Here is a 26,517-nt window from a genome sequence, read left to right as displayed (position 1 = left end):
TGATTGAGATCCGATTAGTGGTAATTTTCGGAGTTGGACCATCACGAATCTGATATTGATAAGCTATCCTACCAACAGGTCATCAGTATTAAAGACCAAGAAAACCCTCTTTTTAAAATCAATAAGTACTCTTTAAACTAGCCATACAAATATTACGCTGGGGCAAGGGAATGCCCGGCATGCAGCACAACTGGAGAAGTGTACCAAAGAAGATGTAATGGAAGGCCGTGGCAATAAGGAGAGGGGTTACCACCTCACACTAGTCTTACTACTAATACAGTATAAAGACAACCTGATGAAGGGGAGACAAGTCAGACAGATACAAAAGAAGAACTCCAGTTCTTTTACAGAGAGGGACTCCAGCGCATCCGCTGGAAAGATAACCACAACTCCTTCACAGGTCAGCACAGAATTAAATGTCACTGGCATATGGGAGAGCCAGGAGTGAGTTTAAAGGGAACCTGTCAGCAGATTTGGGGCCTATAAGCTGTGGCCACCACCACTGGGATCTTATATACAGCATTCTAACATGCTGTATATAAGAGGCCAGGCCGCTGTGTAGAACCTAAAAGTCACTTTATAATACTTACCTAAACGGTCGCTGCGGTGGAGTTGGGTCATATGGGCGTCTCCGTTCTCCGGTGTTGGCGCCTCCTCTTTCGGCTATCTTTGTCGTCCTTCTTCTGAAGCCGGGGTGCATAACGCGTCCTACGTGATCTACACTCGCCGGCATTGATGTCCTGTGCAGGCATACTTTGATCTGCCCTGAGTAGGGAAGATCAAAGTATTTTAGTGCACCTGCACGGGATCGGCGAGTGTGTATGACTTAGGACGAGTCATGCGCACAGGCTTCTGAAGGAGAACGAAGATGGTCGAAAGAGGAGGCGCCAGCACCGGAGAACGAAGACACCTATCTGACCCAACTCAACCGCAGCGACCGTTTAGGTAAGTATTATAAAAGGATTTTTACGTTCTACCCAGTGGTCTGGGCTCTTATATACAGCATGTTAGACTGCTGTATATAAGATCCCAGTGGTGGTGGCCGCAGCTTATAGGCCTCAAATCTGGTGGCAGGTTCCCTTTAAATAATGAAGTGGAGTGGCATTAAGGTGCTGCAGCTGAGATTATAGCTGAATGGAATCTCAGCAGAATCAACAAGGAACCCTTAACCAAATCAGCACCAAATGAAGTTAAATCCACTCATGTTAAAGGGAACCTGCGATCTGCAAATGGCCGTGACCTTCTAATCACAGATACTGTTAACAGTCTCAGCCGAATGCGACACACTCATGGCAGTACATTAGGTAAACAGTGATGAGTGTGCAATAACATGCTCAGGTGCTCGGTACTCGTAACCAGTACCTGAGAATAATGGAACTCCGTGTGGAACTCGAGCACTTTCCGGAAGCATCCTACTGCTCGTTACGAGTACCGAGCATGGTAGTACTCGCTCATCACTCATTAACATGCCTTTTTATGTGTTGTGCAGTCTCCCAAATCTAGTACAAAGGCAGGAGTGGGTAATAGAGATTATCATGTTAGAATTCAGTGCGCCCAGTCATATGCCCTCACAGAAAATCTCTGGTTGAAATTACATGTTAATGGTGGTCAGGACGAAAGGCTGATTGGTGAACAGATATCTCTAACATAGTAAGCTATGGATGAATATCCTCCAGCATCTATCAGGTTAAAGCGTCATGTGTATACAAATGCAGTACAATCCGTTTGTACGTTGAGGCTGTATACCACGCCTTAGGCCCTCTACATGGCATCATGTCCGGCTCCATATTATGGAAGCATTTTGATGATCCAGCTTTGAAGTAGTGTGCCTCAGTCTCAGTTTTTTGTTAGTTTCATAGAGTATCAGAGAAAAAAAAAACCTTTGTATGCCCATTGTGCTTGCTTGGGTTGCAGTCACAACTGAGCCATAAAGCCCCAAATGGTCAATTTGGCACATATGAGACCGAGTATAGTTAGGTGTTCTGGTGCAGTTTTTAGTATTAGGGTTCATGGGCTTCAAATTACGCCACCACAAACGCCTCTGTATAAAGTAGAGGTATGTAGAGATAAGAGTAAGGACCCGCACAAATGTGTTTTTGGCTTTCGACTTGTATAAAGTCGTATTTTGGTTATATTGGAAGAATTATTAAATTACCCCAATATCTGAACTAACAGAATAAAGTACACCCATACAACAGGGAGTTTAAGCAATAGAGGAACAATAATTTTAAGCCTCCTAGCACGCACTCACAAGACTGCATGCGTAATAACTAGGAAGCGTAACCCACAAAGGAAGTTAGTAGAAGTTGCTTCCATTTGTAGACTTTGCTGGTTGAGCCTCATGTATCGCTCATTTCAAGTTCCACTGTCCCTGTGACTATAAACTTGAACCTGTCCTGTTTACACCAAGGGGGCTGAAGATCATCTGACAATTTGAGTAAACTATTCGGATCAGTCAGTCCTTCCTCTGTCCTAAAGTCTGTTCCAGGGTGTTAGTTTAGGTGTGCAGTAGTCTGGCGTCCAGCCCGTTTACCCCAGATTGCATTGTAGCAACCATTCACCTGTGAGGACTAATGCTGTAGTCACACGTCATCAATAAACTCGCTGCAAAACCCTATTTTTTTACCATTTTTTTAATGCAATTTTTTACTGTATGATAACTATAGAGTGAAATACTGTAGCATGAACTAAAAAAATTAACAATACCGTTACTTAACAAAAAAACACAAGATTTTTCAATGGTTTGGTTTTTTTTCTTTTGTGTTGCCTTTTACCAATGATCTATGATGCATGATAAAACGCTCAAAGGGTGAATTCACATGTTGCAGATTTGCAATTGTTTTTTTGTTGTTGTGGATTTCACCTAGAAGATGTGGGGGCAATTCACAATAGTGCAATTGCAAAACTGAATTTGAATTAATTGGTACCATATATTTACCTGAAAATGATGCTTGAATGGCTCCATCCTTAAAGGGATTGTCTGACTTCTAAAAAGTTGCAAAAAGTGATGATATTCTCTTTGGTCACCTATGAGGCCTGTGATTGGCTGCAGCGGTGACTTGATCAAAGCATCATTGAAGGCATACGCATTGATGTGCCATCCCAGTCATCTGCCAGCACTGTAGTCAGATCCAGCAAGTATACTGCATATTATTAGTTGGACAATCCCTTTAAGGGTCTAATTCAAAGGGAACCTGTCTTGCAAAAGTGCTATTTACCTGCAGATATAAAGTTAATCTGCAGGTAAATAGCGTTAAAATGCTGCCTGGCCGCCTTACTGAAAGCTCAGCTAAAGGACACAATTTAACTGATACTCTCCTGGGAGCAGGTGCGCTTTCAGTCTTGGAGATGTCCATGTAGTAATTACAGTCATCGCTCATTATACTCTGAGCACTCTGTAATCACACCCCAGGACTTTGATTTACAGCCTGCTCTGCACATTCACGCTGCGGTAAAGGCTGTCAATCAAAATGCCAGGGAGGGATTATAGCTGCGCTCAGAGTATAGACTGTAACAGCAACCTGTACCGTCTTAATAACTGAACAATTTGCTCTCAGGTGGAAATAACTTAGTTTTCTCCCTGTAGCTGTGCTTCCTGTAAGAATGATTAAAGCTTAATTCCGATGTATGTGAAACACGGTCCCTGTACGGACCACAATTCGCAGACTGGCAGCAGGTCACCTGACCTGAACTTGACAGCCTCATAGTCGTATATAACATTGTCCAGTTTAGGGCAAGAGACCCACAGCCAGCCGTCTGAAAGTGGCCTTAAAACAGTGCTCCGGCATTTGTTTCCTCACCACTGGAGTGGTGCTTTAAACTTGCCCCTAGCCTTATATTCAACCTCCAGCATTTTCATCTCTGTTACTTTAGTCTGGTGGCGCCATCTTGTGATCAGAACTTCTGGCTGTCCGGAAGTCAAATGTTACATCACAAGATTGTAATACAAGTCTATGAGGGCCAGTACAAGGCTCTCATAGACTTGCATTGAGTTGTGACCTCCGGCTTGCTAGAGCAGCTGGCAGATCACAAACTGCTGGAGACCGCCTGGAGCGGCGGTGAAAACAGATGAAGATGGCAAAAGGTTAGTATAATATTGGCAGGCGACTTACATTTAAAGCACCACTCCAGCGGTGAAATACAAAAAAATATGATGGAGTGGTGCTTTAAATGCTAGTGATCTGTAGATTACCACTATATCTGCGGGTAACAAGCGCTTGTGGAGGTGATAGGTTCCCTTCAAGTAGTTTTGCTGATATTACAATTTTTGTGACATGATAGATGGGAAATTTGTTTTTCTCCCCTGAACCTGAATTTCCAGTGTGTTGTAATGTGCTGACACTTCTTGGTTGTGTCACATTCATGAAAAGCCTTTGATTTGAGGCTTCTAGTCAGACTTCAGTAGTCAGAATCTCTGAAGCAGAAAACCAAATGTTGTGTCTATGTACGAGTGTCTGTATGTATTAATACCACATATGTAGCAGTGTACGCAAGACTGAGCAGGATTAGTAAAAAGAGTTGTGCTATAATAAGAAAACGCAGCTGTGCCCCAGCGGACAGTGTGGTCAGAGGTGATGGCTCTCATCAGCACTCAGCGACATGCTGCAGGGGTGCCGTCATGACTACAACACACGGGACCACTGCCGACAATTACTGGGCTCAGTGCTAATGTAGATGACATGAGCTTCTGAGTCATTGATTGGCTGCAGTGGCCACATACTATTTGTGTTTGTTATTTTCAATGACTCTTAAGCCTTTGATGAAGACCAGAAAACCCCTTTAAAAGAGAATTTTGGGTCTTTTTTGCATAGAAAGTCTTAATCAATGTGTTTGCATCATTTGGTATTGTTGTATAAGTATATTAAAAACTATTCTGAGGACAGCCATATTTAGAGATACACACTTTCTATTTGGATTGACTCTATAATCAGTAGATAGCGGCAATAAATGGAAGTTAAATGGAATCTGTCATCAGGTTTTTGTTATGTAACCTGAAGTCAGCATGCTGTCGGGGTTAATACAGGGAATTCAGCCATGTGTCTCTTATCACAAAGTGGACGTGCTATGCACGTCATAAATCATTTAACTGCCTTTAATGCTGGCTCTCATGCCAAGCCTGCATCTTTCCCTGCTGATGAAGGCTGAATCATTCAGCCTTCATCAGCCATAACAGTCGCTGGTGTAGCGTGCGCTGCGCCCATGACTGTTAACCTGTTAAATGCCGCTGTGAATCTCTGACAGTGGCAACTAAGATGCATTGGCAAATGGGCGCGCTGTTCCTATGCAACATCGGTGTGCTCGTAGCACAATCACAGGACACCGATGAGTTGTCAGAGGTCAGCTGATGACCCCTGTGTCTGTCATCACAGTACTCCAATGAACGCCAGACTGGCCGGCGTTCATAAGAGACTGTGACATTGCTGTATATAGACCAAGTGTAAATAGACAATAGTCTGATCACTTGTCCTCTATTAAATAAAGTAGAAAAAAGGGGGGGTGTTTGTCACTATTAAATACAGTACAAAGTAGAAAAAAAGTTTTTTTTTTTAAAAAAAATATGAAAGTTCAATCACCCCCTTTACCACATTAAAAATTAAGAAATAACAAATACACATCTTTAGTATCGCTGCATTCATAAAAATTTGATCTATCAAAATATAAAATAAATGAATCAAATCGGCAAACAGAATAATGTGAAACACAATTAAAATGACAGAATTGCAGTTTTTCGGACACTGCAACAACAGAAAAAAAATGTCTGGCGATCAAAACATCGTATACAACCCAAGATAATATCAATAAAAAAATCAGCTTGGGGCTGAGAAAAAAAATTGCTCATGGAAGCTGCTCCATAGTATAACATTGGTCTGAGTGGAATGTGATTTTTTTTTTTTATCACATTCCACTCCCTCCATTTTTCTCGCAGTGTCTCCTTAGCCTTACATCATATGATATAATGGATGGTGGCATTCAAAAGTACAACTCATCCCAAAGACGTCACATGGCTAAATCAAGGGAAAAGTAAAAAAGTTATGGATCTTGGAATAAGGGGAGGAAAAAACGAAAGTGCAAAAATGAAAAATGACCGGTCCTTAAAGCATTAAGCTCCAGTAGTTGTCTGGCACGCCCCCTGGTGTGATTAGCAGCCCCTCACTGTCTGGTGTGGGTTGGGACATCTCTCTCAGCTCTGCGGCAGCCACTCATTGAGCTCACCAGCTCTGGTGGGGCGATCCGTCTACACAGGTAGAGCTGTTGGGCTCATTTATTGGTTGTCGTCAGTGCCGCAGCCAATAACTGACATCAGAAGCAATGCCGGAGACTCAGCGCTGGACCTGGTGATGGTGGGCAAAGCGTATTTGGGTTTTTTAATTACAAATTGCACCCAGAAAACCAAGACTTTCTGGAAAGGGACATCTTTAATATCCTGCCTCAAGCAGTACAGCACAGCTATCCTGCGCTCTGCTGATACTGTCCCAGTCTACACAGCAAAGCTGTTATGTGGCCTCCAGATTGCGGATCAGACTTATCGGCCTATTTTATCTTCTGTAATAACTATTTTGAACTATTTAAAAGCTGTCACCTACAAATAGAAAAGTACCACCAAAATGAAAAATAGACATTTGACTCCATTTACCTTCCAGGCTCATACTCGTTTGATTCGTACCCACCACTATCAGTTTTCTATCATGCATAAAAACACGTAGTCTAGTGATAATATGTGGAATGAATGTGGTGGTTATGTTTCTTTCATAGTGACATACCAGTAGATATCTTTGACTGCCAAAGGCTAATATTAGTCCATAACATCCCTTCCATGGCAAGCAACCTAGCCTATTATCTTATGTTAGATACAACCTGGCAGTTACTGTACTTTCTGTATTTCCACTAACTGGAAGACCACTGAGCCGACCTCTACGTCAGACTGAGGTTCTTGCTGTCTGATTGATCACTTTAAGACAAGTGAGAGATCAGCATGATGGTTGGTCAAGCCAATGAAAAGCTGTTCTTCAAATAATACGTGTTCTGTTTGCTGTGTACATTATTCTATTGGTGCCACCGGTCTATCGTCAAGAGTCTTGGGCACATTCTGGTTGGCTTCTTGGTGTTCACACATGATAAATCTAGGGTGTATAAATGACGATTTGGCTGTCTAATATCATGGGGGTGACCTAACTTTCCGTTGATAGCAGATATCAGGGAATAGAAGATTGGGGCTGTTGACTTTTAACATGGCAATCTGTGTATGAAGGGAAATAAGCCTCTTTGCACTTCCATCCCCACATTCAGGACACATGCTTGAACAAGCCAAGGATGCATGTATATGGCACCTCTATTTACGGGCAGCAGACCAAATATTTTAATGAATTAAGAAAAGTGAAGTTTTAGGCTTAAAGGGGTTGTCCATTATTTAGACGACGCCATCTTAAAAGCTGTAGTCCCTCTTGTAAAATTAAAAAAACACCATATATTTTCATGCTGTGTATCCTAGCACTCGCGTGACACTGTTTCTACGTGAGACATCAGTGACCACTGCTCAGATGCTTTGCTCACACTTCGAGTGGACTTCTGATTTCAACTGGGGGAAGTATGGGCACTGCAGCCCATTTAGGCCACGTGCACATGTTGAGCATTTTGTGAGGTTTTTTTACCTCTGTATTTGTGAGCTAAAACCAGGAGTGGAACAATCAAAAGAAACACAAGCACCACTTCTGTATTTTTCAACCACTCCTGGTTTTGGCTTACAAATTCTGAGGTAAAAAAACTCACCAAATGCCCGTGTGCACATAATCAACTTAGGGCTCTTTCAGACATCCGTAATCATTGCACGTGACAGCTTCATATATTTCTATGAGGCTGTTACCCCCGGTTCAGGAGACAGGCAGCCAGTCTGTCCATTGCGATCCGAAATCGGACAGGTAATCATGGACGTCTGAATGTGCCCTAAAGGTGTGTAACTCATATGTGGAATGGATCATTAGTGATGTCATTTTAGTTTTCCTTTTCAGACTTCACCATTTTCTATTCAAGGGTGTCAGCCACCCACCTACAAATCTTAAAATAGTCATAATACGCTTAATTGTATCCTAAATGATGACTTGTCTTCTGAAATGGTAAGACGTTATTAAGAATGTCAGAATAAGGAGCCAGCACAAATTCTAAACTGTACTTATTAATAAATGGAGATTTTTGGCAAAATATTGCAATACTTTAAGCTACCCCGCCACTCCACGGCAAAACTATTATTAAGTTATTAAGAATGTACTAACATGCTATAACTTCCTTAATTTTATACTCCCTATATTGTTATTTGGACAGATACATTTCGATGAGGCTGGCTGTCTTGTGTTACTATCACAGATATCTTCAGTGGTTTTCCTTCTTCTGCACTTACCACCCCCATTTCCTGTTTGATAGTTGTTTTCACAGTTTCATCACTTATGATGATATCTGTCTATTCTCGATTGTCTTTTTTGAAGATGTAGAGACAGTTTTGGACTTTTTACATGGGGCAACCACCAAATGAATATTTCTTTCCATCATTGCTCAGTGCAAAAAGCTCAGCGTTCAAAAAGCCCTACTCAACATCAAAACTCTCATTTATAGTTTGATCACATTTTATATGGGTCTAAAAATTATCCTCGGTTTACATTATGTCGCTTTGTGTGTATAGGACATCTGCTGCTGACAATAATGTGGGGACACAAGGGGACAACAAAAGTGACAGGAGGGGGAGAAAAGAAGGTGACACAAATAATCATTCCCACAAACCACTCACAATCATTTTTACAAGAAGTCAACAAGCACCAGTGTAAAAGTTGACCCCAAATGTAAATGTCTATATTTGAGTCTTCTGTAAGCACTTTATGTTCTTTGGGGACAAAGGATAGGGTATGTTGAGATCCAAGATGACTCTTTTTTTCTTCAATCTGACATTGCATACATCTATACACTGCTGGTTCTAACAAATCATTTATTGTGTATGGGTACCCAAAAAAAAATCCTATGTCCTCTTACATCCTACATATCTTTGTATGCATACATTTTCAGTGCACAGCCTATATATGAGATCGTATATGAAGCGGGAAGGGGAGTTTAGTCCCTTAAAAGGTTTCTCCAGTGAAAACAAGTTTTTGTCTATCTACAGAATAGATGATAACTTGCTGGTACTCGCACCAATCAACAGAACTAGGAATATATATCCTCAATGGGGAACTTCTATCCCCATTATGAAACAGAGTGGCAAGTCTGATGCTTGAGCTTCGCTCTATTCATGTGTGGCGCCCCTGACCTGGTCAGGCACCACTGAGTACTGCACCCATGCTGGGGACAGTACAATACAGGTAATCCAGAAGGCTGACCGGGGTGTGGAACACAGGCGCATAGTGATCAGGTCTCACACATGTACCCATGAGAGGACCCCTGGGGATCCCAGGAGGGGGCAAGCCTTCACCTTCACTGGAATAGTGGAGGGGGTAGAGCCTCCATCTCCTCTCAAGGGGTGTGGTGGAGAGTCTGGTTGCTAGGTGGCGTAGGCAAGAACAGGAGAGGAGGAGCAGTGAGTCAGTTAGAGCAGAACTCCATAGGGCTCAGTGAGGAGCAGACCTGTGGGGCTGTTGCTGTCTAACAGCGCCCGCGAAGTGGCTACAGACGGGGGAGAACGGTCAACTAGGAGTGCTACCTGAAAGCCAGCTTCAGCTAGAGAGTGCAACGGAGTGGGAAGTAAGGAGACTGCTAGAGAGCACCAGGCCCAACCGGGCGGCAGATCCCGAAGCGAGGATAGATTCACCTTTCCCTGCTAAACCTGCCGGTGTGGGGCTCTTAAAGCCCACACCACAACACTACAAAAGCCGCAGCCACGTAACCGCAGTGAGGGCCCATAGGTCATAGGAGGCAAGAGGCTGGAGTGGCCTGGTCCGGGGAACAAGCACACGGCAACAACAAGGGGAGAGAGGCTGCAGCATCTTCCCTGGGTGACCCCCATAGGGACTCAAAGTCGGGGTCACCCCAAACCACCAAGGGCTAAGGAAGGCGAGTCAGTAGTCACCCTCATAAAGTCAGCCTGAAGGATACCTGGTTCCCACCTGGTTCATCTCAGCTACGCCCGGGTTACTCACCCTGCCATCTAATGTGAGTAAAAACCCTGAAAGACATCCTGCCTGTGTGGTCATTCTGCGACTTGTGGTACTACAAACCTACATCGGGCCCTGGGGCTTGCCTCACTCTCAGGAGGCTACTACATCTAACTGCACCCACCATCAGCCCCAGGCGACCCTCAACCTGCAGTGGCGGTCCCTACTGGCCGCAATACTGAGAGTGGCGTCACGATCAAAACAGAAGATTTCCTACCAGTGACGGAGATCCAGCAACGTGGAGTCCCTGAAGGTAACGCACCGACACCGACACACCACCTGCGGGGCTTCACATCTGGCGTCACGAACAGGATAAGGACTAGACCTGTTCAGACAGGTGACCATGTGCCTGGGCGGTCCGCTTGAAAAATTGGAAGCGCCGCCATATTGCCACCATGAAAAGCGCGCTGAAAAACAACAGCAGCCCGCGCTGGGAGAAGTTACCGCCCACGAAGAGGTGTGGCTACCCAGAGATCCTCTGCAGAGTTCTGACCTTGCTGATGAAGAAAGCGGAAGCGTCCAGAGACGGCGGAGCAGAAGAGAAGCCAGCAGCTTGCTAGAGAAAATGGAGTCCAGACGCGGATACCCAGAGCCAGGCTCTGCTGCCTGGTGGTGCCGGGAGCTTGCCATCTTCTGCGACCGGCTGGAGGCCGGGATTGTGCGACGGCTCAGAGAAGAACGCACGGAGCTCCTGGAAATGGCAGCGGCGGTGCGGACCTATGAGGAGAGAGCCGCGCGGAGCCTGCCGGATCGAGCGGCGACGACGATTCAGACCCCGATGGGTGAGTCCGGTGTTGCCCCGGCTAGAACAAGAGCCCCGACCCTAGCTGCTGCGACCGCGGTCCCAGAGGAGGCGCCCGATGCGGCGACGCTGAGTGAGGCCGCAGCCACGCTAGGTGCGGCCCGCCAAGCCCAGGCCGCTGCAGCGATGCCCCGCCTGTCCCGCCGGGCTCCGACCACCACGGCAGTGCTCATCCGTGCTGCAGGTGTGACGCTGACCCAGGCTGCCACCCTGCTGAACCCGGTCCGCCAAGACCCCAACGCAGCAGCGACGCTCGTCCGCGCCGCAAGTGATATGCTGAACCAGGCCGCAGCCCCGCCGGGTGCGGCCCGCCAAGCTCCGATCACTGCCGCGGCGCCCGACTCAGCCTGCACGGACCCCATCGAGGCTGCGACGCCAAGTGAGACCGTGGCTGCAGTGTCCAGTCCGGCCCGCCAGGAACCGGCCGCGACAGAAACGCCAATTCAGGCCGCCGCCATGCCGGGCGCGGCCCGCCAAGACCAGGCCGCCGCCATGCCAGGCGCGGCCCGCCAAGAAGAGAAGACTACCTCATCATTTTCCCCGGCCTGCAAGGCCAGAGCAGACACCGCTCCCCAGTCCAGAGAGGTCCCTGCTAGGAAGACCCTGATAGGAGAGGACCCCGAATACTGGAAGCTGAAGGCTGACCTAGAGGCCCAGTTTCCACAAGAGATGGTGGATCGGTATTTGCTCCCTCCGTATACCCCCAAGGAGATTCCGGCAACCCCTGCAGCCGCGCCAGAGAGTCCACCGCCCAGACCAGCTGAAGAGAGCCCATCCCCAGCACTGCCACAACCAGAGTGCAGTGAAGAACTAAGGGGGAGAGGAGGCCAGGAAGCTGAGGAGCTGACTCCGACGCCAACCGCAGCAGACCCCTACCCAGAGCCGGAGATGCTGCCCTATTCCCGCTGGGAGGAGGAAGACTTGACACCGTCAGCAGACGAAGATCAGCCCAAAGACCTCACCTGGGAGCCTGCAGGCATGAACCCAGCCCGCAAGACAAGGCGTAGCAGAGCAAAGTATCCTCCAACACCACAGTCTCCAGAGCAGAGGGAGGTCACAGCCAGAGACCTGCAGGAGAAAAGGTGCCTAAGAAGGTCCCAAGCCCAGGCTAGAGGACCCCTTTACAGAGGAATAGTAGAAGACTTCAACTTGAAAAGCGGATACGGCTTCATTGTAGTAAAAGGAATAAAAGAGGGCATATTTGTAAATCGGAGAGATGTTCAAGCCCACCTGCCCAGAGGACATTCAGGCAGAAATTTGAAAATTGGAGACTTAGTACAGTTCACCTTGCATCAAGGAGAAAGGGGCTACTATGCCTTAGACGTAGCACCATGTCCCAGACAAGAAAGACAAGAAAGACAAGAAAGACAAGAAAGAAAAGACAGAGATAAAGAACCAGATGTAGAAACAGACGAAGACCAAGAAAGGAAAGATAAAGAACCTACAGATGAAACAACCACAGACAAAGATCCTACAGATGAAACAACCACGGACGACGACGGAGAGCAAGAAAGTCACAGGTGCCGGTGTCCTACATGCCCACGCCCTGGTGAAACGGAGGAGTAGAGTAGAGAGAAGTAAAGAAATACAGCAAGTTACCAGTTGAAGTTTTGACAAGTTTTGTTTGCAACGTTTAAGAAATGCGCCCACAAAAACTATTGTGAGAAATAAACTTTAAGGCTATGAACTTGCTATAGCCACAAACTCTCGCAGTGTAAATAGTTACACCAGTGGCACCACCACCAGGGCCAGCCTGTTTAGGGGCTTGGCTCGTCTGCAACCAGGGGGGCCCGTCCGTAGAAAAGGGCCTTGGCTCACCTGCGACCAGAGAGCACGCCTGTTTATGGGGCCTTGGCTCACCACCACAAAGAGGGTACCTGGTCAGCACCAACTGTGGAGGCCGCCTCTGAATCCTGCCAGAAGAGGCTGACGGCGCGGATCCACCAGGCCAGGTATACCCTGAAACCACCAGCCCATGAAAGCCGCCTCTACATCCTGCCAGAAGTGGCTGAAGTCGCGGCCAACGGGAGAGGAAGATTGGAGGAAAGGTCTGGGGAAGTAGATGGCCCAGATCTGGTTACCAAAAGGACCGGTGACCTGCCTCCTGAGAGGGTTTTGGGTGGGTTAACGGACTTGTGGGTGGAGGGTGGTGATGTCTGATACCTGGTGGTTTTAAAAATGTTTTACATGTTTTAATGTTTTATGCATTTTAAAATGTTGTCTTGCAGCCCGAGGACGTGCTGGTGATAACTAAGGGGGAATGTGGCGCCCCTGACCTGGTCAGGCACCACTGAGTACTGCACCCATGCTGGGGACAGTACAATACAGGTAATCCAGAAGGCTGACCGGGGTGTGGAACACAGGCGCATAGTGATCAGGTCTCACACATGTACCCATGAGAGGACCCCTGGGGATCCCAGGAGGGGGCAAGCCTTCACCTTCACTGGAATAGTGGAGGGGGTAGAGCCTCCATCTCCTCTCAAGGGGTGTGGTGGAGAGTCTGGTTGCTAGGTGGCGTAGGCAAGAACAGGAGAGGAGGAGCAGTGAGTCAGTTAGAGCAGAACTCCATAGGGCTCAGTGAGGAGCAGACCTGTGGGGCTGTTGCTGTCTAACAGCGCCCGCGCAGTGGCTACAGACGGGGGAGAACGGTCAACTAGGAGTGCTACCTGAAAGCCAGCTTCAGCTAGAGAGTGCAACGGAGTGGGAAGTAAGGAGACTGCTAGAGAGCACCAGGCCCAACCGGGCGGCAGATCCCGAAGCGAGGATAGATTCACCTTTCCCTGCTAAACCTGCCGGTGTGGGGCTCTTAAAGCCCACACCACAACACTACAAAAGCCGCAGCCACGTAACCGCAGTGAGGGCCCATAGGTCATAGGAGGCAAGAGGCTGGAGTGGCCTGGTCCGGGGAACAAGCACACGGCAACAACAAGGGGAGAGAGGCTGCAGCATCTTCCCTGGGTGACCCCCATAGGGACTCAAAGTCGGGGTCACCCCAAACCACCAAGGGCTAAGGAAGGCGAGTCAGTAGTCACCCTCATAAAGTCAGCCTGAAGGATACCTGGTTCCCACCTGGTTCATCTCAGCTACGCCCGGGTTACTCACCCTGCCATCTAATGTGAGTAAAAACCCTGAAAGACATCCTGCCTGTGTGGTCATTCTGCGACTTGTGGTACTACAAACCTACATCGGGCCCTGGGGCTTGCCTCACTCTCAGGAGGCTACTACATCTAACTGCACCCACCATCAGCCCCAGGCGACCCTCAACCTGCAGTGGCGGTCCCTACTGGCCGCAATACTGAGAGTGGCGTCACGATCAAAACAGAAGATTTCCTACCAGTGACGGAGATCCAGCAACGTGGAGTCCCTGAAGGTAACGCACCGACACCGACACACCACCTGCGGGGCTTCACACATGCTCAATGGGACTGCTGGAAAAAGTTGAGCACTTTGCTCGTCATGCTCTTAGGGAACGAAAGGAACAACGATCAAACAGGTTATACGTTTTGACATTTTGTTGGACCCCAACGATCAACAATTTATGACCTATACTGTCACCTGACAACCTAGGCAGGTTTTTTTCATGCTTTCGTTTGCTTTCCTTTTCTTCCAAGAGTCATGATTTTTACATTTCCGTCAATATGTCCGTATGAGGGATTGTATTCTGCATGACGAGTTGCAGGTTGTATGACACTATTAGTTTACCTTTGTACTAAAAAATAGGAAAAATATTGTAAGTACAGATAGAGTATATCATAAAAGTGAGTACACCCCTCACATTTTTTGAAATATTTTACTATAGTTTTTCATCAGACAACACTGAAGATATGACACTTTGATACAATGTAACGTAGTCAGTGTATAGCTTGTATAACAGTGTAAATTTGGTGTGCCCTCTAAATAATAATATCACACAGCCATTAATGTCTAAACCGCTGACAACAAAAATGAGTACACCCCTAAGTGAAAATGTCCAAATTGAGCCCAATTAACCATTTTCTTTCCCTGGTGTTATCTGACTCATTAGTGTTACAAGGTCACAGGTGTGTTAAATTTGGTGTTATCGCTCACACACTCTCTCATAGTGGTCACTGAAAGTCTAACATGGTACCTCCTGGCAAAGAATTCTCTGAGGATCTGACAAAAAGAATTGTCATAAAGATGGTCTAGGCTATAAGAAGATTGCCAACACCCTGAAACTGAGCTGCAGCATGGTGGCTAAGTCCATACAGGAGTTTAACAAGTCAGGTTCCACTAAGAACAGGCCTCACCATGATCGATCAAAAAGTTGAGTGCACATGCTCAGCGTCATAGCGAGAGGTTACGGTATATTTTCAAAATAGACGTATTAGTGATGTCAGCATTGCTGCAGAGCTTAATTGAGTGGGGGTCAGCCTGTCAATGCTCAGACTATAATCTGCTTACTGCATCAAATTGGCCTTCATAGCTTCTGTCCCAGAAGGAAGCCTCTTCTAAAGATGATGAACAAGAAAGCCCGCAAATACTTTACTGTAGCCAAGCAGACAAAGGACATGGATTGCTGGAACTATGTCATGTGGTCTGATAAAACCAAGATAAGCTTATTTAGTTTATATGGTGTCAATCGTGTGTGGCGGCAACCAGGTGAGAAGAACAAAGACAAATGTGTCTTGCCTACAGTCAAGCATGGTGGTAGGAGTGTCATGGTTTGGGACTGCATGAGTGCTGCCAGCTGTGGGGAGCTACAGTTTATTGAGGGTGCTATGAATTCCAACATGTACTGTGACATACAGAAGCAGAGCATGATCCCCCCCCCTTCGTAAACTGGGCTGCAGAGCAGGAAAAGCATCTCTACTGAAACTTGAAACTCAATTGAGCATCTGTGGTGAAATGGAAGATGCAGGAGCGCAAGGTCTCTAACGTTCACCAGGTCCGTGATGTCATCATGAAGAATCAAAGGGATCCAGTGGATCCTGTGAAGCTCTAGTGAACTCCATGCTAAAGAGAGTTAAGGCAAAGCTTGAAAATAATGATTACCGCACATATATAGACACTTTGGGCACAATTTGTCCATTTTCACTTAGGGGTGTACTCATTTTTGTTTCCTAGTGGTTTAGACATTAATTTCAATTAATGTGTTGAGTTATTTAGAGGGCGCACCAAATTTACACTGTTATACAAGCTGGACTCTGACGACAGTGTCATATCTTCAGTGTTGGTTAGTGAAAAGATCTAATAAAATATTTACAAAAATATGAGGGGTGTACTCCATTTTTGGGATACGATGTAACTGTTGAAAAAAAAATACAATTTTACCTTAGTTTTTTGTTTTCTTTTTACTTGGTTCATTATGTGTGATATAATGCTACTTTACTGTAGTATTGCAGCATATTGTGAAACGTATGATTTATAAAGCTTAGCCAAGAGGTTAAACAGCTATGATCAGATCTAGCATCAATCATATCCTTTACTTTCGTATGCCACCTATGTAAAAAAGCCTTCAGTGGTGCACTGTGAAGCGCGGTCAGCTCCTCTCCAGCCCACTCCATACACTCACTGACAGAAGTTCTGTCGTTTATCCATATTATGTATATAAAAGCTTATAACCCGACTTTAAATTCATCCATTGGTTTTATAAATTACTCTTTTCAAAGCTGAAACTCCCAAATTTGGTTTAGGTTCTGAAAATAAAGTTGCTGCAAAGCTGAAATATTGATCATTTAATGAACACAGAAAGGTTGGATTTTGGAAAGACAAAAGTTTTGTCGCCCACAGAAAGTAATGTCAAATTCAAACAAATAATTAACTTCTAATACAAAGTTATGTTGCATAACATTGGTGAATGAAGTTGGTACGCTATTAGTCATATTTAATATTTTGTGTGACCTCCATGAGCTTGAAGGACTGCATCCATGCTGTTCAACAATGATTCATACAATGTATTGATGAAGTCATTAGGAATAGGAAAAAATGCAGTCTTACATGCCTCCTAGAGTTCATCTAGATTTTTAGGTTTTGTCTTCCAAGCTTTCTCTTTCATTCTACCCCAAACATGCTCAATGATGTTCATGTCTGGTGACTGGGCTGGCCGGTCCTTGAGCACCTTGATCTTGTTTGCCAGGAGGAACTTTGTTGTAGAGATAGATGTATGAGATGGAGCACCATCCTGCTGCAGAATTTGACCCCTTTTATGATTGGGAATGTAAGAGGTAGCTAATACTTCTTGATATTTTAGGCTATTATTATTGCCTTCCACCTTGCAAACGTTTTACACACCCCCATGCTGAATGTAACCCGAGACCATGATCTTTCCACCACCAAACGTAACTTTTCTAGGTGTATTTTGGATCCATATGGGCTCCAGTAGGTCTCCTGCAGTATTTGTGGTGGCTGTGGTGTAATTCAACTGAAGATTCATCAGAGAAATCCACCTTATGCCACTTTTCCAGCATCCATCTGTTTAGCAGGATGTGGGACTTGGCAAATGCCACATGGTTTTTTAATTGCCTTTTGTTTAGTGTTCGCTTCTTGTCACTGATTCAACCATGGAGGCCATTTCGAGACAGAATCCTACAAACTGTTCTAGTTGACCCAGGGATTTGAGGTGACCAGGCCTGTTGGAGCTCTGCTGCAGTGGAAGAGGGGTTGGCTTTGGATTTTCTAACCAACAAACGCTCCTCTTGAGCAGTTGTCTTGCGGGGTCTGCCAGACCTGGGCTTGTCAAAAACATCTCCAGTCTCTTCAAATGTTTTTTAATTCTTTGTATGTGACGCTGAGACACATTAGAGGTGTCAGCCACCTCTGCAGTGGATCCGGTCTTCAGCCTCTTGATAATCAAGGCTTTGGTTGCAGGGTGGATATTTGGCATGTTGTCAGAGGTCAAGTTGCAGTTCACGTGAAGGTCTGGGGTGCTGGGTTTCTTTTTATACACACCCACTAATTAACCGATCATTTAGTAAACACAGGTGAGGATGTAAACTAGGATTGGGTGCATTATATGACAAGGCGACAAAACTGTTGTCTTGGCAAAATCTGACCTTGCTGTGTTCATTAAATGATCAATATTTCAGCTTTGCAGCAACTTTATTTTCATAACCTAAACCAAATTTGGGAGGGTTTCATCTTTCAAAAGAGTAATTTATAAAACCAATGGATGAATTTAAAGTCAGGTTATAAGCTTTTATTTACATAATATGGATAAGCGACAGAACTTCTGTCATGGAGTGTTTAGTGATGGCGCACTTTCACTACAGTTTAAAGGACATGACTCAATAATGTAAATAGGGCATATTTGTGTGGCTATACTATACAGGAACAGTATGATGCAGTATACAGTATGTGCATTGTATGTAAGCATAGATTTAGCACTGTATTAAACAATATTAAAAGTGTTGTCTGTTATTAGAAAATTCCATTAATACTACAAAATGTAGAAAATACTCAAGCATTGTATTTTTATTACAGAGTGATTAATGCAGGTAAAAGTCATCACAATGAAGACCAGGCATGCTGTACGTTTGTGGTCGCTGAAGACAGAGATGAAAAATACAATAGCTTACTTAGTGACCAGAATTTAAACACCGATCTACAACCAGTTTGCAAGGTAAGAGTTAACTGAAGTGACAACTTTTCAAGGTGAATAAGGAGTTAAGGGGGCTTTACACGGTAGCGATATCGCTAACAATTTGTAGCTATAGCGAGCGTGTAAGTACCCGCCCCTGTCGCGCATGCGATTGTTTGTGATCGCTGCCGTAGCGAACATTATCGCTACGGCAGCGTCACACGTACTTACCTGGTCGGCGGCGTCGCTGTGACTGCTGAACAATCCCTCCTTCAAGGGGGAGGGACGTTTGGCATCACAGCGACGTCACCGTAACGTCACTAAGCGGCCGGCCAATCAAAGCGGAGGGGCGGAGATGAGCGGGACATAACATCCCGCCCACCTCCTTCCTTCCTCATTGTGGCCGGCGGCAGGTAAGGAGACGTTCCTCGCTCCTGCGGTGTCACACATAGCGATGTGTGCTGCCGCATGAGCGATGAACCACCTGGATAAACAACCCTTACCGATTTTTGAGTTTGGGACGACCTCTCCATGGTGAACGATTTTCACCTTTTTTGAGGTCGCTTAAGGTCGCTGATCAGTGTCACATGCTTTGATATCGTTAATGACGCCGGATGTGCGTCACTAACAACTTGACCCCGACGACAAAACATTAACGATATCGTAGCGTGTAAAGCCCCCTTTATTCTCATTATATTTAATGGTTTAAATTGAGTGATTGTAAAAAGAAGCAACTTTCCAAGTTAGATTTTATTAAAAAGCCTGTCCATTCTCAAGGTCAGAGGGATTTTTTCGTTTACTGACTACAGCCCATGCTACCGGCCACTGCTGTAGTCCAAGGACTGGTCACCTAGGAAAGAAACACCATTCTTAAAGGCTGTTTTCTCTAGAGCTTGTAATTGTTCTGAAAATAGCTGGATCGATGTACAGTTTTAGTGTCCCTGTTCAGATGTGGCAGAGGCCTCTGGTAGCAGCTTTGGAAAAGGCAGAATATGGGCAAGTGGCGCAGAAATGCTGCTAGTCTATGCTGTCAATCAATCAGGAGCGCACTGTCACCCTGTAATCAGGAAGTCGGGAGGCTAGGGAACAGTGCTCTTCTGAAAATAAATAATGACACAGTCCCTTAACAACAAGGAGTTGATTTCCCCCAGACTAGTCCTGCCCCCCAAATAATAAGCACATCATTCTGTGCCCAACCTTGTCCTCATCCTGTAGAAATGTGCCCATCTTTGTTCCCATCCTGTAGTAATGTGCCCATCTTTATGCCCATCATGTAGTAATGTACCCATCTTTAAGCCCATCCTGTAGTAATGTGCCCATCCTTGTCCCCATCCTGTAGTAATGTGCCCATCCTGTAGTAATGTCCCCATCCTGTAGTAATGTGCCCTTCTTTATGCCCATCCTGTAGTAATGTGCCCATCTTTATGCCCATCATGTAGTAATGTACCCATCTTTAAGCCCATCCTGTAGTAATGTGCCCATCCTTGTCCCCATCCTGTAGTAATGTGCCCATCCTGTAGTAATGTCCCCATCCTGTAGTAATGTGCCCTTCTTTATGCCCATCCTGTAGTAATGTGCCCATCTTTATGCTCATTATGTAGTAATGTGTCAATCTTTCTGCTCATCCTGTAGTAATGTGCCCATCTTTGTGCCCATCTTGCAGTTATGTGCCCCATCCTTGTCCCCTTTTACTAATTTGCCCATCATTGTCCCCTTTTAATAGTGTGTCCATGCGGGTCGTCTTCTTGTAGAAACAACCTCTTTACTGGTCCTCTTCTTGTAGCAATGTCCCACCCTGGTCCCCTATCGTGCCATTCTTGACACACACACACACACACATACACACACACAAAAAAACAGTCTTCTCACATCCCCTCGGGTTCCTTCGTCCTCTTCTCTGCTTCTTGCGGCCTGCAGGCTCGTGGACCCCTTGATGATCGCGGTCGGTGCAGGGGCCGTATCCGTCAGTGCTTTATTTCATACATGTCAACTGCTTGCTTCTTACTGCCCGGCAGCTGCCATTTGTATAATTGTGCAGAGTGAGCTTGAGTCTGCGCAGCGCCGGCAAAACATTCATCTGATATAAAGCACTAACGGCTGCAGCCCCCACTAGGCTGCGATCATTACCGGGTCCAAGAGCCTGCGGGCCACAAGATGCAACCTGTTTGAGACACCTGCATTAGATCATCTCTTTGAAAAGTTACAGTAAAGTTTCCAGGTAAAGTAGCGAGTTAATCACTCTGTATTATAGGCCTATGGGAGTGCAATGTGAAGGAATAGGATTATAGTATGATGTATTATTAATAAAATGGAGTGAATATGTGGTGATCGTTTTCCTCTCTTCTTTTTATACTTCAGGATTGTGATGGAGTCAGTTTCTATTACTGGGGGCTCTTTGATGGTCATGCAGGTTATGGGTGTGCATTGACGGCATCAAGACTCCTTCACCTTCACATTTGCGATCAGCTTAGAGACCTCATTCATATCCTGCAGCAGACGACGGCTGCTCCGCTATGTCTGGACCCGGACTCTAGGACTCAAACTGTTTCAGGCACGTCAACTCATGAGATAACTAATCCCCCTATGGAGACATCCGTTCGTTTCCATCTAGAAAAGCAAGTGTTTCCTGAGAGTCTTGTCGTTGGTGCACTAGAAAATGCTTTCAAACAAATGGTAAGTAGATACTTTATTTTACATGAATATTCACCATAAGTCAAAGGTTTGTTCATAGACCTGATTGGCTTCAACGACAAATCCACTAATCTGGAATGCAGAGAGATCAATTGATTTATGGAGAAATGAATGAAAAGCAGTGAAATTCTTTACTACATGCAGTATTACGTAGAATATACAACCACACACAAAACTAGTGTCTGATGTGCAGGGTCGCATTCCATTCGCACCCATGTTACTCTATCAAATACAAAAAGGTTCAGCTCACCCACTTCATATCTCTTTGCCTTCACTGCGTGTCACGAATTATCAGCAGGGCAGACACAAACAGTAGTGTAGTAGTATCCAGCACAGGAAGGAAAGAACACTCTGGATATGATCTCCATATAGTTTTATTCCATGTGTGCATAAAATATATGTAGCAGGTTACAGACAGCCCCTAGACGGAGGTAAAAAAATGCGACTTGTGACGCGTTTCAACCATATTACACGGTCTTAGTCATCACGAAGTCATGACTAAGACCGTGTAATACGGTTGTAATGCATCACAAGGTAACGACCATTAACAATCAAAATTTCTTACGTAATCGTTGATCGTTGACACGTCGTTCCTTTCTTGAATATTGTTGCTGTTGCAGGACGCAGTTTGTTCGCCGTTCCTGCGGCAGCACACATCGCTATGTGTGACACCGCAATAACGAGGAACAATACCGTACCTGCGGCCGCCGGCAATGAGGAAGGAAGGAGGTGGGCGGGATATTCCGTCCGCTCATCTCCGCCCCTCCGCTTCTATTGGGCGGCCGATAGTGACGCCGCTGTGATGCCGCACGAACTGCCCCCTTAGAAAGAAGGCGGTTCGCCGGCCACAGCGACGTCGCTAGGCAGATAAGTATGTGTGATGGATCCTAGCGATGTTGTGCGCCACGGGAAGCGATTTGCTCGTGGCGCACAACCGACGGGGGCGGGTGCTTTCACCAGCGACATCGCTAGCGATGTCGCTGTATGTAACGTGGCCTTTAGACTATTGAGACTGGAGTAAGCGGTAAATGTGGCATTTTGTGTTGAATTTGGAGAAAGCATGGTTTGTTTCGTGTGTTGAGCTACATAGTTTTTCCTTTCATTGCTTTATTGTAAACAGCAGAAATTTTATAAAGTTTATTATGAAACCAAATGTGTAATGGGGATTGTATAAGTTTAATTGCAACTTGGCAGCCCCATTCACAGCGGTCTGATCAGACGTCATACCTAATTAGTATACAATTAATGTTTATGATAAGAATATCCCTACCCCTCATATGCGGTCTGTATGAACTCCTTCACCTCCACCCATCTGTTTCCAGCCCACTTCCTGACTTGGAGAACACTAAATCAAGCTGGTATTAGGTTTATATAGATGGACATGTGTCTACAGCTATCATCTCAGCGGCATTGCATTATGGTTTCCGGCTCTGAGAACACATTTTCTGCAATGTACTTATCAGCTGGCTTAGCGATAATATAATTCTGCACTGACTGATAAGACGACAGCGGCACATTGTGTATCTTAATAGCAGGTGCCAGATGACAACTTAGGTTCCTGCTTCATCTGCTGTCAGGAATGAGGACACAAACAGTAGGTTAAATTGTCCCTAATGGCACGTCATAACACTCTGCAATCTGCAGCAATTCTATTCTGACTACGAGAGCAGAGATTTAAAAACATTTAATTGAAATATAAGTAGTGATGAGTGAGCACTACCATGCTGGGGTGCTCAGTACTAGTGATGAGCAAGCACTACCATGCTCGGGTGCTCGGTACTAGTGATGAGCGAGCACTACCATGCTGGAGTGCTCGATACTAGTGATGAGCGAGCACTAGCATGCTGGGGTGCTCGATATTCGTGATGAGTGAGCACTACCATGCTGGGGTGCTCAGTACTAGTGATGAGCGAGCACTACCATGCTCGGGTGCTCGGTACTAGTGATGAGCGAGCACTACCATGCTGGGGTGCTCGATATTCGTGATGAGCGAGCACTACCATGCTGGAGTGATCGGTACTAGTGATGAGAGAGCACTACCATGCTTGGGTGCTAGGTACTAGTGATGAGTGAGCACTACCATGCTTGGGTGCTCGGTACTAGTGATGAGTGAGCACTGTGACGACATGGACTCTCATGGGTTAAAGTTTCTTAAAATTCAGCCAGACAGCATGATAGATTGCTTATAGACGGGGGAGAAGTCCCTCATTGTTTTTACAAGACTCTTGTTGACTCAATGTAATTGTGTTGGCCACTGAAAGCCAGACGTATTGTTCTCCAGACTTTTCCAGTAACCATTGTATTGTAGTTGTGTATTGCTAATGTGATTACCTTAGTAGCCATTGTTGAGTCTCTGACTTGCAGACTCCATGTATACCCTCAGTCTTTCTGTAGACCTCATTTGGATGAACATTGTCCATGCAGCTTGAGATTCATCCAATGGGAGAGGCGCTCTTGTCCAACCAATCGATGAGGACGCAGTGTATCCAAGTGGAAGGCTGTGGCTATAAAAGGGATTTCTTTAAGCCACCAGGTGGTTGTTGATGGATGCTGATGGATCCAGTCTAAGCTCTTCGGAGCTGACTAGAGGATCAGGATATCTTATGGCTTCAATATAGGGACTCCGGTTCCGGTTGGAGACCATATCCACAGCCTAGGGATTTCGACTCCGGCTGCCAGGATTGTAACATCATACCAGGACTACCTAAGGAGGACACTCAGGTTGGGACAGTTCAGTCACCTGTTACAGACTTTTCAGACCTCACACAGCTTCCTAAATCTGGCATTATTCCTTTCTCGGTGGGTGCCCGCCAAAAGCGGGGTGCTGCTGGATTGGAGTAAATAGCCCTGGAAGCTCTGAGGCACGGACATTCTAAATCGCTGGTGAGCCAGCGGAAGGGTGAGACTCTGTTGCCTGTTACATTTGTGTGTTTTGCTAGTTATGTGTTATGTGCCGTTAATTGTTTGGGGATCCAATGAAGTCTAATTATTGTGGTTCCCTCACCCTGTGTTGTCTGAGTAGTGTTACGCCCACGGTTAAGGAGGCCGGCGTTCAGTTGGGATGAGCCCTGAGCCACGCTGTCTTTCTAAAGGCGGTGGGTTTTAGTGGACGAGAGCACCCACTGAGCCCCGTGTCTCCACAAGCACTACCATGCTAGGGGGCTTTGTACTTGTAACGAGCAGTTGGACACTTGGATGGGCACGACTTCAGTAGCCAAGCATAATGGGAGTACTGCTCCTTGTGACACCCCGGGAACGACGAACACAGCTTACCTGCGTCCCGCCGGCTATGCGGAAGGAAGGAGGTGGGCGGGATGTTACGTCCCGCTCATCTCCGCTTCTATTGGCCGGCCGCTGTGTGACGTCGCTGTGACGTCGAACGTCCCTCCCCCTTCAGGAAGAGGATGTTTGCCGCCACAGCGAGGTCGTGCGGGAGGTAAGTACGTGTGACGGCGGTTACCGACTTTGTGCGCCATGGGCAATTAATTGCCCGTGACGCACAAACGACGGGGGCGGGTGCGATCGCTCATGCGATCGCACGATATATCGTCCCGTGTGACGCCGGCATTAGTGGGGAAGATCTTCTGGAAAAATGCTCGAGTCCCCCATTGACTTCCATTATACTTGCTTACTTGAGTCGTACCTGTCCAAGTATCCAACTGCTCGTTACGATTACGGAGCACCCGAGCATGGTAGTGCTCACTCATCACTAATAATACGTAATTCTGAAATCATAAACCCTCGATCTCGCACCTAGATAAAATATTCAATGTCACACATACAAAAAGCCATTAGCTCTTTCTATATTTCAACCACCTCTATGATTGTGTTACAAATTAGTGGATGAAACATGTAAGATTAACCATTTTCTTGGAATACCATTTTATACATTTTAGTTATACATATTTATACATGATATTTTTAGAATGTCATCTTTGTCATTTACTCTAACTATTGGCTATAAATGAATATGTACATGGTATATGGGCATACACTAAGGCACTGATCCCCAACCTTTCTGACCTTGAGAGCCACAGTCAGTTCTGAGAAAGGGTCGCGAGACACATCCAGCTCCCAACCCTCTCATAGTAGTGACATCCAGAACCCTTTACTGTTGTAATTGCAGAAAAAGCTTTTTCACAGAAATCACACCATGGCAGTATATTAAGATCCAGAGGTCCCTACCCTACCCCCATTCAGATCTGCTCTTCTATGTGAAGCTACTCACAACAGTCACCATCTGGAGACTTGCTCTTCGCAGCTGTTTGCTAGACCTGGTGCTAATGCACCAAGCTGGAAGATGACCTTGAGCCACATTTCATGGGCTCCCGAGCCACAGGTTGGGGACCTTTGCACTGAGGTCTTCTCAATGCAGCTATCTGACAGTAAAGCGGGCTTTACACGCTACAACATTGCTAGCAATTGCTAGCGATATCGAGCGTGTAAGCACCCGCCCCCGTCGTGGATGCGATATCGTGTGATCGCTGCCGCAGCGAACATTATTGCTACGGCAGCGTCACATGTACTTACCTGGTCGGCGGCGGCTCTGTGACTGCCGAACAATCCCTCCTTCAAGGGGGAGGGACGTTCGTCATCACAGCGACGTCACCGCGACGTCACTAAGCGGCCGGCCAATCAAAGCGGAGGGGCGGAGATGAGCGGGATGTAACATCCCGCCCACCTCCTTCCTTCCGCATTGTTGCCGGCGGCAGATAAGGAGACGTTCCTCACTCCTGCAGTGTCACACACAGCGATGTGTGCTGCCGCAGGAGCGACGAACCACATCGATAATCAACCATTACCGATTTTTGGTTTTGGGACGACCTCTCCATGGTGAACGATTTTCACCATTTTTGAGGTCGCTTAAGGTCGCTGGTAAGTATCACACGCTTCGATATCGTTAATGACGCCGGATGTGCGTCACTAAAAACGTGACCCCGACGATAAAACATTAACGATATCGTAGCGTGTAAAGCCCCCTTAAAAGTCCAACATTAAAGGGGTTGTCCACAGTTGGACAAATTCTTCATACTATGAGGCTATCATCAGAAAATTACCTATTGTTAAAATTGGATGTTTGTGTTGCATGTATTTCTAAATCATTTCGGGCAATTTTTTTTTTTACCATATCAATCAAAGTTAGTAATCTTGCAATTTTCACACTGGCCACTTGGGGTTCTTTCATCTTGAAAGGGTTTAAAGGGTTTTTTGGTCTAAAACGACAAGTGTGCAGTCCCTTTGTGTAATAATCTAATCTGTTTTATAATACACTTTAATTAACAATGAAAACCCCAATGCATGCCGAATTACACAAACAAGATGTCACCATAGGGCAGAGGTTGTGGTCACTACAACAG

At 45.9% G+C, this 26,517-nt stretch overlaps 1 protein-coding gene across 2 annotated transcripts in view; it reads left to right on the top strand.

Annotated features, from left to right (window-relative positions):
* The window catches only part of PPM1J (protein phosphatase, Mg2+/Mn2+ dependent 1J), an 87,571-nt gene that overhangs the window by 4,154 nt on the left and 56,900 nt on the right, over positions 1-26,517 (top strand). For both annotated transcript variants that reach the window (XM_075335587.1, XM_075335586.1), the window contains exons 2-3: positions 18,373-18,511; positions 20,828-21,142. In XM_075335587.1, the coding sequence (XP_075191702.1) occupies positions 18,373-18,511; positions 20,828-21,142 (454 nt within the window). The remainder of the gene's footprint in view (positions 1-18,372; positions 18,512-20,827; positions 21,143-26,517) is intronic.

Source organism: Anomaloglossus baeobatrachus, chromosome 2 (assembly GCF_048569485.1).
Source record: "Anomaloglossus baeobatrachus isolate aAnoBae1 chromosome 2, aAnoBae1.hap1, whole genome shotgun sequence".
Classification (NCBI taxonomy): domain Eukaryota; kingdom Metazoa; phylum Chordata; class Amphibia; order Anura; family Aromobatidae; genus Anomaloglossus; species Anomaloglossus baeobatrachus.
The sequence above is the reverse complement of the archived record's forward strand: the minus strand, read 5'-3'. Positions and strand labels throughout refer to the sequence as shown.